This window comes from Rhipicephalus microplus, chromosome 5 (genome assembly GCF_043290135.1).
Source record: "Rhipicephalus microplus isolate Deutch F79 chromosome 5, USDA_Rmic, whole genome shotgun sequence".
NCBI lineage: Eukaryota > Metazoa > Arthropoda > Arachnida > Ixodida > Ixodidae > Rhipicephalus > Rhipicephalus microplus.
Genome location: NC_134704.1, coordinates 6,750,546 through 6,764,352, shown reverse-complemented (window position 1 = coordinate 6,764,352; position 13,807 = coordinate 6,750,546). Strand labels below are relative to the sequence as shown.

Genomic DNA, 13,807 nt, shown 5'->3' with positions numbered 1-13,807 from the left:
TTTTGCAAGAAATGGACAGCGCATTCCACGAGTAGATTCAATCAGAATCCTAGGACTACTGATTGACACGAGAGGGTGTAACGCCGAAACCCTGACGCACATCACGGCCAAAACCGAAAGCATGCTGAGACTTGTTGCTAGAGTATCAGGACGCAGAAAGGGAATAAGTGAAGCCAACCTACTTCGGATCCATCATGCCTTCCTAATGAGCCAAATTAATTATGTAGCATCGGCGCTTACCTGGACTAGAACGCAAAAAAATAAGCTAGACACTCTCATCCGTAAGAGCATCAAAAAGGTGCTAGGGCTACCAGTAACCACATGCTCTGACAAATTAAGACAACTCGGTATGCACGAGATTGATGAAGTGATCGAAGCGCAGGTCACCGCCCAGGTGGTCAGGCTCTCGTCAACCAGGGCAGGAAGACGCATCCTGGACGAGGCTGGCATGGCTCCCAGAATGCTTGCTGAACGGGAAATTACCTTATCCCGGGAGGTCCCGGAAACCTTTGTGGTCAGCCCATTCCCTCGGAATATGCACCCGCAATAGAATGTAGGGAGGCGAAAAGCCCGAGCACGGGCGATATTACAGAACGCCGCCGAGAATCGAGAATCGACTGTCTTTGTCGACGCGGCTCAGTACGGCAAGTCTAGCACATTCGCGCTGGCAGTCATTGACGGCAACGGGGAATTACGCTCCTCAGCCTCGGTCAGGTTAGCTACGAGCGCAGTTGCAGAACAGGTCACCATAGCCCTGGCCATGACTGACCGCTCAGACACCACCGGGTTAACAGACTCACGAGCGGCCATCAAAGCTTTTGAGTCGGGTAACATAGCGTGGGAAGCTGCCCCCATTCTAGAAAAAAGAACAGACCCTGGCACTCACTTAATCTCTTGGTTTCCCGCCCATATGGGTGCGGACGTTCATCAGCACGTACCTAACGTCAACGAGCTTGCCCATGACCACGCGCGAGATCTAACGCGCTGCGGCGGCATGGAGGCCTTATGGGGTCAGGATGAAATCCAGCATAACGATCCACTCCTTACGTTTAATGAAATCACATCTCACTATCGGCTAAGTAGAAGAGCCTATCCTCTTCCTCACCCGAAGTTAGATAGGTCTCAGTCAATTACACTTAGAATGCTCCAGACAGGCTCGTTCGCCTCGCGGGGCCTTCTTAGTTGTATTTCCACAGACCTTGACTCAAGTTGTCCGGAATGTAATGAAATTTATTGTTCCTTAGCGCACATGCTTTGGCAATGCCCTGCGTTACCTATTGGCCCTTTATCCAGCGAAGCCGACTGGGAAGAAACACTCCGGAGCCCATCGCTTCAAGCACAAATCCAGGCAATCCAGAGGGCCCAAGAAAGGGCGGAACATCACGGTGTCCCAGCCCCGACTTGGACGCGGCCAGCGGCTTCCGCGGGTCCCCGAGAGGGGTTCCGTGAAAGCTCCTCAGGATCAAATAAAGTTCATTGTCTGTCTATCTGCTGATAAGCGGCTTGACTAGTCCACAGCCCAATCATAATGTATGGGCCAACAAAAAAAAAAAAAACAGTCAATCAACAAGACATGAAAAAAAACATACAATTTGAGCGGAATAAAAGTAATACTACACAACAGCCAGAAAAATTTTTCTTTGTTTCCCCTAATGAAAACCAGCGGATAATGAAGCCAAGAAAGGTATAGGGGGCATTCATTGCATGGTCTTAAGCTTGAGTGGCGGAGTACCAAGTGCGTAATCCAAAGGTCTCTGCTGGTGGCATGTTGGCTTTTCGTCCACTTCACATCTATACCACAATACACTGAAAGAAGCTCCCATTCTTTACTCGTCATAAACGAACAGATTAGCACAGCAAAAACAGCAGCACATAGCCTGAAGTTATTTGATTCAGAGAAATTTAAATGGAAGAAAAAAAAAAGAGTCTACCCTCAATTTGATTTTCAAGGGGTCAAACAACCACATACCACTCGCCCTGTGACGTTAGGTGGAGCCCCCATGAAATGAGCTGGAAGCTCCCAATAGAGAAGCTCGCACACCATTGTTGCTTGTCCTTTTGAACGTATTATTGACATTGTTGCCACAATAATAAACATACTTGTAAGAGCTTGAGCAGGCACTACCAAGTGTGACAGGCATGTCGCTGAAACGGACATGGCCTTACTGGCCAATGTAAACACGTACAAGCCCCACATTGCTGAGGAACGCCTTAAAAGAGCATCACCCCCCAAGTCCAGCTTAAGTCTCTTGTTCGTTTAGGAAGACTGCCAGTCGGGTGTGTTGGTAAAAGTTCATGATGAAACAAGTGCTAAAAATACACGCACTTAGAGAGCACACAGAAAAGCGCTTGTTCGTTCCTGACATTCATGGGTGAGGCACTCATATGCTAATATCTGCAGGCAAGCTTCAATGTATTACTGGTAATGTTGCTGGCACTAAATGTGTCACTTTCAAAACAGTACTTGCATAACTTTTAAAATAACATAACAATTTGTTGATACTTACTCCGTTTCTGAGCCACTGCTTTCCTCATCTGTAAGCATGATTTGATTGTGAGTGAAATCACAATGTTGCAAAATCCTTCAGTTTACACTCACCTACAGACCATTCGCTGCCACTGGCCATACGGAATTCAATGTCTGGGACTATTTGTAGAGCTCTCCTGTAGTGTGAGATGGCTGAAAAAACGGTGGGGGGGGTGTCACCTGAAGACACACAAGAAAGGAAAGGCGCTCACCATCATGCATGCGTCCAGCTCGCTCGGCAGCCACCCCTTTCAGGTAAATTTGCTTGGCCTGCAACACGTAGTGCAACACAGAGCAAAGCTGCTTAAAGCAAAGTGGCAGCTAGAAGGGCCAGAGTAGACACAGCTGACACTCACTTTGCTTCTTTGGAATTGCTTGCGATATACAGGCATTTCAATCAGTCCCAACTGATGTTTTCACATAATCTTAGCATCAAAAACTGCAACTTCACAGTTAAAACTGCTTTAATCTGTTTGGGGAAGGCTTCGGAGAAACTGCAAAATTCAAAGCATTTTCTAACGAATTTTAAAACTAGGTATACGAAGGGTGGTATTAAGACTTTTACAAAGGAGTTACCACTCTCAATTCCACAACATGGACATTTGTGGCAAAATAAAATTAAAATTTCATCTTTGAAACTTTATATAAAGACCTATTTGGATGTTAACAAAATAAGAAGAATGGACCAAAGGCTTGTTCCTTCGTTTAACACAATATAATGAAGTCAAACAAGGCATAGCAGAAATTATCTGTAGTCTTTCAGTAACTTTGACATTAAGGGACATAGATTCAAAGCTGATGTAAAAATGAACTGAGCACAAACCTTTGAATTAAATGCACAATGTTTGTTACTGAGCCTCTTGGACCATGCTTTCCTTGTTTTGTTACAAACCCAGGGCCAAAGAAAGTTGAACATGCAAGCCACTAAGTACTCACAATAATTTTACAATAATACCAAAACAAAAGGGCAAATATCATGGTTATCTTAGTTGCATTCATTAACAACAGTTTGTTTTACATATCCCTTTCCGCTCCAGCGACCAGTGTACTGGACATACCAAAAAACGCAGTGCAGAAAAGCAAGCAGTGCCACAATCGAATCCGAAACCATTTTCACGGCTTCTGAAAGAGGCAAGCAATACAATTTTAATGTTTTTCCTCCCTCAGCCACACTTTCTTTCGGAAGTGCCTCAGCATATGGGCGTCATCCACGAGGAAAAGCGTGTGCACGGTGTCGTTAAACATAACAAATTATTTTAGAAGCTTCCTTCGCGCAACTCAAATAATTTATTCCGTGCGAGCTGAGTGATGTCCTCTTGAAACAATGATACAAAAAGGTAGCTTTTGTAACCACCAGTAGTTTGCTCGCAATGCGAGAATGTTTTTATGTCCAGTACACTGCACCTCAGGATGCGATTGGATCGTGTCATGCAGGAAGAAAAGCAAACTAGGAGTAAGGGTCAGGCGACAAACTTGAAACCCAGCCATCAAACATGAAACATCCAAGCAAGAGCACAAAGGGGAAGCAGCATCAAAAACTTGTGGACGCTCCATTCTAAGTTGTTTACCTTTGTGACGCTATGTTCATGTTTTATAAGATGAGTAACCTTCTGTCAGGACCAAGAGCTTTCAAGGAAGACAGCAGAATGTGTGCAACAAAGGAACCCTTTTGTCCATGAACACCATTCTACTTCTGAAACTTTTTTGCCTCTTAGAAGAAATGAACACAATTTTGTACTACCCTACAAAAATTCAGGACAGAAAGGGATATTGGGAAAAACAGTTGATACGTTTTGAACTACAACAGATAATATACAGACTAAGGTGCTGTCTATGTATACATAAGCATTGGCGTGCTCTCTTATGTTGAGCCACAGCATGGCAGCATATATATAACGCAATGCATGAGGCATAACCCAAGGTATCACCTGTGGTGTAATATCTCGCATAAATTTCAAGTGCGCCACGAGAATAATCATATCCCCTGCTTTTCGACATCATTGATTGACAGGACTGCAACAGACTTTTATCGGACCTTATTGCACTAGACCTAACAAGATCAGATAATTATTCCTGGTCTGCGTTAAATTGAACCTCATTCGAACCTTGTCAGCAATTATTCAACTTCACTGCAACGTCTATCCGATCTCTTGCACATTGCTGAACCACACATGTGCCTATATCTGTGTTTAGCAATTTATTTATCTGCTACGAATCAATATATCCCTTCATCTCTTTTATGATCACTGTGCATTCTTTGACAGACATCCATTTGATACTATGGAAGTCATAGGTTTCATACCCTATGCCCGTGTAAGGTTTGGGACTAGTGTCCTTATATATATTAAAAAGGTTAAGGTTCTGAGTCACTTAACACTTGGTAAGTGATGTGTCCTGCGTTGTTATTCACTATACCCTCTTCACCAACAAAAAAATGTATGCAAGGAAAAGAGATGGAGTTTACACAATGTTATATGGAATGGTTCCACAAGTGCAAAGCAAAAACACTGCGAGAAAAATTTTATTTTTCAAAGCGAAAATGGAGCTTTACAAACAGGTTTATTGTTTGTGAAAATACCAGAAACACTCCCAATAAGTGCGAATTTCGGCTTTCAGTGCCTTAAACGTTTTTACATAATTCCTAAAGACAAGTTGTGTAATTTTTACTCACACTACTTTGTACGATAAAAATATATCAATAACTTACAAAACCTAAGCAGCCATGTATTGCACATGGCCTCACGGGCACTTTGAAATATCATACAAGCCCTTATTTCGGACAGCATCATGGAATATATATTACGTAGAAAAAGAGAATACATAGGTTATCCCATTCCAGCACCTCTGAAGACTAGAAATGGGGAGACCAACAATGGCTAGTGCACAGTGACGAGTGCAGCTTTACTGTGTCACAAAGCTGAACAGGTGCACTGCAAGACGGGAGCTGCACCGAAGATCGAAAGTTATTAAAATGTGTGATGCAGTAGCGTAAGCGTAGCCCCTCCCCCCCCCCCCCCAGAAAATTTTTTTCACCATGGCAACAGAGCGAAAAATTAGAGGGTGCTTCCTCCCCCCCTAAAATGTCTGCCTAGGCCCCTGGCATCATGTAATGTTAAGTGACCTCAGGGGTCATAAATGCAGGGTATGTGCAACTCAAAAGGTATACTAACAAATTCTATATATTTCATTTTATTTTTCATAGTAATAAGTAGCTAACAACCCACTTACTATAGCTGGAAACCTCGTTTGCACAACTAATCATTCGGAGAGAATATTATTGAGCTCAGCTGCAGTTATGCTTTCCGAGAGTGCTGAGAAAGTGGGACATTGTTTGTAAACACCCCTGGCTACATGAAGATATGAAGTTCAGTAATGTCGAAAGTTGGGCGAGTTGGTAATAGTTCATCATTACAAATGAAGCAGCACACGACGACCAGCACAAAAGGAATGAGCAGCGGTGTCCCTATCATTCCCTTAGTGTCTGTCTTAGTGCCTGTCGTCTGCTTCATATGTAATCATGAAGATATGAAACTATCTGCATGAATTTTATCTGCAGTAATCTCCCTCTCCCCCCCTTTATGTATTACTGTTATTTTAGGCACTTGCCAGCAATGCCAAAAGTTGTAAATGTAGATTGTGCTTCTAATTCTTTTTTTTTTCCTTATTCTAGCTGGCTTTTTATGTGCGTGTATTTTCAATATCGTGATGATGGGATAGTCGGTTCTAACATAGCCTACCTCCCCATGTCTGAAACAGTGGCACGCTCATTACGTGCGGTACTGAGGTAGCACCGCGTTAACTGCGGCAATGAGCACATGCAAGCAGCTCTGCAGCCCACAAAGGTGTAGGTGGTTGTTGCCAGTGAGACCACGTTGACATCAACACTGCAAGGAGCCCCATTTCAAAGCGGTAGTGCAGCACAAACTTTGGTATTTATATCAAATATGTGCTAGGCTATGTTAGCTGCTGATATTTTGTAGATGATCTGTATGTATCCACATAAATCCATCTTTTAGCTCATCCCCACTTAAGTCCGTATTCCCTTAAAACTTGGCCAACAATGCTTGCACTAAAGGGTGCATTTCACATCTCAATGCCTAATGTTACCTAATATCTGGCCTCTCACATGCTTGCATTCACTGTAGGTATTCCTTCAGTCACCCTCTATCAGTTGTCTATCCATTACATGTCCAGGTTCATATATTTTGCTTAATGCCAACTAAAAAATACTAGCTACCCTTGTTTGTTCCCTGACCTATTTAATCTTCCGATGTTGTTTAAAGGAGCCAACAACTGATCTTAACGTGTGATTAGATCCCAATAGAAATGAAAAGACCATGAAATATAGTGGCAGATTCCAGCATCCTTCTCATGTTGGGAGTAGAATTTATATTTTTGCATTGTGTTAAAAAGTAACAAAAACTGGCATGTTGCCCAGCCTAGAGAAAGTGCCTTGAAGCTGCATTATGGAATTGATCACTTTGCCATATGAGGTCACGTAGTCTGATGCTGTGATAGTCGTCTTGAAAGATAAGATATGCATATTATTCATGCAAACTCTATTTTGTGCTCATTAAGGGATAAAACAGAAGTGCCACTGACCTCACGCAAGCCAGTGGAACATGCTGAGTGCACAAATGCGCAGCAAACCACCACGCTATTTGCAGCATGGGTTGTCGCTTGTTTTTACGACTTCACATTTTCTGATTTAAATATTTCACGGCATTTTCTACATTACTCTTCAGTGATTCTCCGTAATAAAAATTTTGTTGCGCTAAAGCAAACCATAAAAAGCGGTTATTGGTCCCTTTTTAACAGAACTGCCACGTACAACTGATCAATTTTTCTTTCCTCTGTTATTTGCATCAAGCTTAGCTCTTGTAGTCACACGCACTTTCTCAATCAGGTGCCGTTCGTCTTCTGCTGCCCCATCATCCGCACCACCTTGCATAGGAGGCTGCTGATTGTCCTGGATTTGTGAATGTCAAAAGAAAACATCAGTGATTGGCATAAAACTTCAAACACCATCGCCAGCCTCCACTAGTACAAAGGTCTCCCTTCATAATTTCCAGTTTACTCTGTGAAACCCTCAATTTCGTTATAATGCCATTCTCGTTTGCATTTGTCTTGCCGTTGTCCACCAGTAGGCTGCCTATACAGCTCCATATATTTTTTTTTATTTAAAAAGTCACTGAAGAGAAACACAAATTTGGTTTAGATTGGCCAACTGCACTTCCACAAGTCCAATGTCATATGTTTTACTATTATAAGTTCATTACTAGTGCAGAAAAATCAAGGTTAAAATTTCATTTTTATGTTTCAAGCCGAAATCTCTGTGCATGGTCAAAAATTTGAAAACATTTTTTTTTTCACATTTTTACAACATTCACTTGATGAAATGTTTTGACTAGGTATATGGCATTACTAGGTATATGGCATCCACAGATGACAATTTACAGTACTGTCCATGGTTAAATGGAAAACTTAAATGTGCATAATATATATTACTCGCCCTCTAACAGCTTGGGGTTATAATCTTCGTGCACATCACTAGTCTGTCGAAAGAGGTCGGAACTTTTAACCACCAGTAGTCTTATGCAAATCTAAGCTACTATGCTTACGTAAGATAGCAAATCTAAACATGCTGTGCACTCAGGCATTCCCTTTACCAGTGTCGTGTCGCGTAAGAGAAGTTTTCGGAATAGTGAAATTGTACTTTACTAATGTGCGAAAAATGATTTTACTCTTTAGTGTCCTATTACTGAATACTAGAATTTTGACAAGCCATTTCTTGGTATTACAGGTTATCTTTTGTGCATTCTCCAGCAGTTCAATCCACGAGAAATTCGCTATGCGGAGGATGATTCCATACACTCATCAGCAGCACATACGAAAGTAGTACAGTCTTCTGGGGGGAAAATGTTTGCCCCAGGAACGTCAACTTGTTGTGGCAGCGACTCGGTATGCAGTTTGCTCAAAAGTTTAATGGCAAGCTGATCGTGTCCACAACTGAAGCATACACCGCGATTCGAAAGCCCAACGGGAACCTCGTGGCTTTGAGCGACTCTCCTTTGCGGCCAGAACACCTTTTTATGGTTGCCGAAAAAAAAAAAATTCGAGGTGCACCATGTACGAAATCATCCACCGCCTAGCGAAATTCTCCACAATTTAACTGCTGTAATGAATAAATCTGGATAGAGCATGGTAAATAACCTGCAACGCCAAGGATCGGGTGGTCATTTACACGTACGAACTGACTAGGCAACAAATGTCCGATGTAACACCAAACGAACGCGAAGTTGTATCAGTGAGCGTAATTTTTTAATCGCGTCACTCGGACGAGAATAGTGAACTGCGCGGATGCTCCACAAGCCTGCTGTCAGTTCGTAAGGTACAATTAACCACGTTGGTGTCCAAGCCGTGCACGTCGCTGTCGACCCCGGCAGTAGTGCCAACGCTGACAAAGCAGTGGGAATCACTGCCCAGCGAGGACGACGTGAAACGGCACGGCGTAGGTTACTGACGACCCAGTGACACGGTTCAACCTGTGACAGTGCCAAAATAGTGATAGTTAAGCAGGCAGACACATGACGACGTCGGCACAGATGTCGACTGGCTGTGCGCGCATCCAAGACCATGCAGTGGTGGCAGGCAAGAGCACGACTCACCTGTGAAAGTTAGAGGAATGCTTACCATATTTGAGATAATGATTGGTGCCTGTACTCAAGCGATACACTCTCGGTCGGAATTATAACGAAGCACGAAGGTATAACGAGGGCATCGCCGTGCCATCACAACGGCCGCCATGTCTTTGTAAACACTCACCAGGGGACCTGAACCAGAACACCTGCATCAGGTTTTGTATTGCCACACTGAACTCAACTTTACATTGTTTATCTTTACGTTTGAATTTAACTTTAACGACTTCTATTTTCATGTCTAGACCTAACGCTAGACACTTAGACTATTAACCGGAAAAGTGCATGACGTCACTTTTGTGCAGCGCCATGGTAGGGTGCACGAAGGAAGGAAAGGTCGTAGGACCGTAGGGTGGCTCGCCCAACGTTTCTAGAACTAGAAACGGTGGGCTATAGTAGGTGTACGACCTGCTCTATCACGGAGGAAGGAAAAAGGTGTGCTCTATAAACTTACGACCTGCTCATCGGCGCCACCCCTATGAAAGCGTGTGGGCCCGAAAATTGGCGCGTAGGGACCGGAGATACCGCGAGGTGCCGCCACGACTTACCCTCATAGCAGACGACGTGCTTTCGTAGTGGTGCATTCGTGCGCGTGCGTTTCTCCAATTTTTATCTTATTTATAACTCGCCGATCGAGCGACCCACAGAATAGACGAATCGAAGCAACATTCTAGCTGTGAGAAGCACCATAGTGGTTGGCTCCAGGATGTTCATTGCAGGAACTCATTCTGCGTGAGCGCTTTGTGTCCTGGTCATATAAGCGCAGACAAACGCGAGCAATATGCGACACACCGCCATCTTGTTTTGCTCAGTACGCCCCACCTAACCGCTGTTTAGAAGGTGCTGAAATAATTCTTCCATGGGCAAAGCAGCGATCTTGTAACGAGTTGCAACCTAAAATCAGTGTGTTTCTGCGACGCAATAAAGACGCATACGATACTAAAGACGCATGCGATGACCCGTGTAAGTTTTCATGCCCTGTATATCGTCCTTCAATGATACTGTTCACTCATAACAATAGAAGGGAGTAGTTGTGCTATCGTCTGGCGAATGTCTGACGATTGATAGGAGCGCGCGATAAAACCGGTGGATTACCGCAATGTTGTTACAGTGATTTCTTGCACCCGCAGCAATTCGTTGCATCACTGTTCGAGCGCCGCTGGCGTTTCCGTGTGTGTCTCACCAGCGATGTCACTGAGCTTTAATCTCTGGAGCAGCAAAATACAGCGCATTAAGTGACAACAGCTTTTGTCGCGCTCCATTTCTGTAAAGGCAATAATGTTTTCTAGAAACGCAAGTATCAGTTTATACCATGCGTTATAACTGGCTAAATCACTTTGAATTGTTTCTGTTGCATTCCACAAACTTTATGGCGCTGTCGAATCTAAGTGACGGGAAATTCGTGAAACGATATCCCAGTTGACCACCGGTTGCTCGACTTGCAGAATAGAACTCAGCAGTACGCCGTTATGTGAATGGTGCTGTACCGGTCGTACCCTAACGCTCTCTAGTTTTGAACAAATACCCTGATGAACGCTAACCTTTAAATGGCGCAAAAATGAGTCAACGCACGCACGCACCGCGCAGTAAAGCGCTTTGGCGGCTGCAGCAATGAGGGTATAGTCCCTGAAAAATAAAATAAAGTAGCGCCATTCGTGTCAATGTGCAGACTCCTCTCCCCTCGCGTGCATTGCAGATAGCAAACGATGCTAGTTGAGGGACTGTATGGCTCCTGGCTGCAAAGATGAGCTTGTGCTCATGTTTCCGTTAAAGCGCATCTAGGCGCTGCGGTTCTAGGCGATGCACCGAAAGAGTGATCGATAAAGAAAAAAATATAAAAAGTAACGTTAAATACGACAATGTGACGTGTATATAAGCAAGTGGCATGCAGTGGCAAAAGACATCACCGCAAGCACGCAATACTCAACGCGATAGCCCACCGTTTGCGTGCAGACGCTAGAGCGACTAAAAGCTTCTAGTACACTCTACAGACGCGCTTAGCGGTGACGCTCTCGATGGCAGCGCCGCTGCTGTCCTTGTAAACTCGGCGGTGCTAAAAATCTGCAGCATGACGCACTAGCTTTTGTGAAGGTAACGAAAACGCCATATTGTTTGGCCAGTTTCGAGAGCGCGCGCTCCTCTAACAGACGCCACCGGCGTTCCCTTTCAGCATGCCCGAGGCACGGCCGCTCGATGAACACACGGCGCAGCAGTGCCCGAGCTGCCCAAGCGTCTGGCACATCCAGTGCACCCGTGTGCTTTCGCATTCGTAGTTTTCTGGTGGACACTCTAGAGGCGCTGCTGGGAGAGGAGGTAGAGGCGAAGGGGTGCGGTTGGCGCTACTTTAGTTTATTTTTCAGGGACTTTAAATGAGGGTTATTTGTGGCGCCACGGCGTGCTGCGGCACTTTTGAGAACTAAAAATGTTAAACAAGCAAAAGCAAACCTGGCGACATGGGTGTCACATGGGTAGTGGTGGCATGAGCAGGTCGTAAGTTTATAGAGCAGGTCGTGAGTAGGCAACCGGTAAAATGGGCAATCGCAGGGAACTGTGGGGTATTACGGCTTCCGGTTCGACGCACCGCACGGGTCTACAGCGGCATGCGCGCATTTTTGTACTGCTCCGTTGAAAAAAGCACCTCGCAATGCAATGTTAGTGCTTTATGCTTTTTTTTTTTTGCCAACCGTGACTGTGACGATGACAAGCTACGAAAGCCATGAACGGTCCGGAAAATTTTTTGTCGCACTAAAATCATCTGCAAAGCTTTTATACTGCTCGGGGGTGTTGTCAGTTTGCTAGCAGATCAATCGATACACAAAACAGTTTTCCTTGTATAATATGGTACTGCAGATAAAAAGTCACCGTTTTAAAGATCTCGGCGGATGGGAATGACTGTAGCAGTGTCTTAAGAGTTCATTTCAGGATCGCTGCTTCAGCCGACATCGCAGTCGATCGGCATGAAGCACAACAATTATTGAGCGCGTTGATATATATATATATATATATATATATATATATATATATATATATATATATATATATATATATATATATATATATATATATATATATATATATATATATATTGTGGGCATTTGTTACTTGCATTGTCCTCATCCCTGCATGATCGCAATCACCATCATCCGCTTGTCTCTTTGTCCTCATTGCCACTCTGGTTCATCATCATCGTCATCGTCTGTGTACTGGCTCTGCCCGTTCGTTTTGCGAGGTCTTTGCCTTATGCTGGCTTTCTACACTGAAAAACTTGTCCGGACGCTTGGGTCGGTGGATACTACGCTTGCAGGAGTACGACTTTGACATAACTTACAAGTCAGGCAGAAAACATCGAGACGCCGATGCTTTATCTCGTTGCCCGCTTCCAACTACCCATATCAGCGTTGGTGAGAACTCAAACGCCACATCTACCAAAGTTCATACGCTCGCATCAATAACGCAACCCTTTTCGGACGACCAGGCAACATTTATCTCCCACCAGCGGTCCGATTCATACTGCAGACGCATGATGGACCACCTTTCGGGAGTTTCTCATCCACCAAACGCGCGACTCCGTCGTCAACTCCTGCACTTTAAGCTGGACAATGGGGTTCTCTACCGCCACGTCTACCACCCTGACGGTCAGCGCTGGGTTCCTGTACTGCCACGCTCTCTTCGACTTCAGGTGCTCGAAGCCTTCCACGACGACTTGACTGCTGGTCATCTTGGTTTTAAAAAAACTCTTGACCGCATTCGATGTCGTTATTACTGGCCTGGCCTTTCTTCTAGTGTAGCGCGGTACGTCGGTTCCTGCTACCCATGCCAGCGTCGTAAACTCCCCACGTCTGCACCTGCTGGACCTCTACAGCCACTTCCGTGCCCGTCAATGCCTTTCGAGGTTGTAGGTGTTGACCTTTACGGGCCTCTCCCCGTCACATCTGCTGGCAAACGATGGATAGTGACCGCCGTGGACCACCTGACACGATACGCTGAGACTTCCTCTGTTATCACAGGCTCAGCTGAGGAAGTTGCAGACTTTATTCTTCACGCAATAATACTGCGTCATGGGGCTCCTCGTGTACTCCTTAGTGATCGCGGCAAAGTGTTCCTGTCACAAATGGTAAATGAAGTACTCCGCGCTTCTGGAACTACTCACAAGACAGCTTCAAGCTACCACCCTCAGACAAATGGTCTCACAGAAAGATTTCACCGAACCCTTGCAGACATGATAGCCGTTTACGTCCAACCCGACCACAAAAACTGGGATACTCTTTTACCATTCCTGACATTCGCTTACAACACCGCCGTTCAGCGAACAACTTGCTACTCACCGTTTTACCTCGTGTACGGACGCACCCCGACTACCTTTCTCGACGTCTCCTTCTTTAGCAGCCATGGGAATTCGTGTCAGTCTTCTAGCGAAGAATACATTTCCCGCCTGGCTCAGTCTCGCCATCAGGCTCGCATCAATACTGAAGCGAGACAGCACGAGCGAAAGATCACCTATGACGAATCCCACCGCGTTGTGTCTTTCCAACCTGGTGACGAGGTGCTGCTTTTGACACCTATTCGCACTCCTGGTTTCTGT

The 13,807-nt window shown here is 44.8% G+C and overlaps 1 protein-coding gene across 5 annotated transcripts in view; it reads right to left on the bottom strand.

Moving 5' to 3' along the window:
• The window catches only part of LOC119175078 (F-box only protein 9), a 58,689-nt gene extending 48,968 nt beyond the window's left edge, over positions 1-9,721 (bottom strand). The window contains exons 1-6 of one of the 5 annotated variants that reach the window (XM_075894758.1): positions 9,680-9,721; positions 9,353-9,374; positions 7,422-7,496; positions 2,740-2,797; positions 2,600-2,680; positions 2,508-2,535 (exon numbers count right to left, since the gene is read on the bottom strand). In XM_075894758.1, coding sequence (XP_075750873.1) covers positions 2,508-2,535; positions 2,600-2,680; positions 2,740-2,797; positions 7,422-7,496; positions 9,353-9,374; positions 9,680-9,690 — 275 coding nt within the window. In that variant the 5' untranslated portion in view covers positions 9,691-9,721. Of the gene's footprint in view, positions 1-2,507; positions 2,536-2,599; positions 2,681-2,739; positions 2,798-7,421; positions 7,497-8,740; positions 9,073-9,195; positions 9,375-9,679 lie in introns of those variants that run through there. The other 4 variants (XM_075894759.1, XM_037426289.2, XM_037426290.2 and 1 more) reach the window with 4 other exon arrangements.
• Between the last annotated feature and the right edge of the window lie 4,086 nt (positions 9,722-13,807).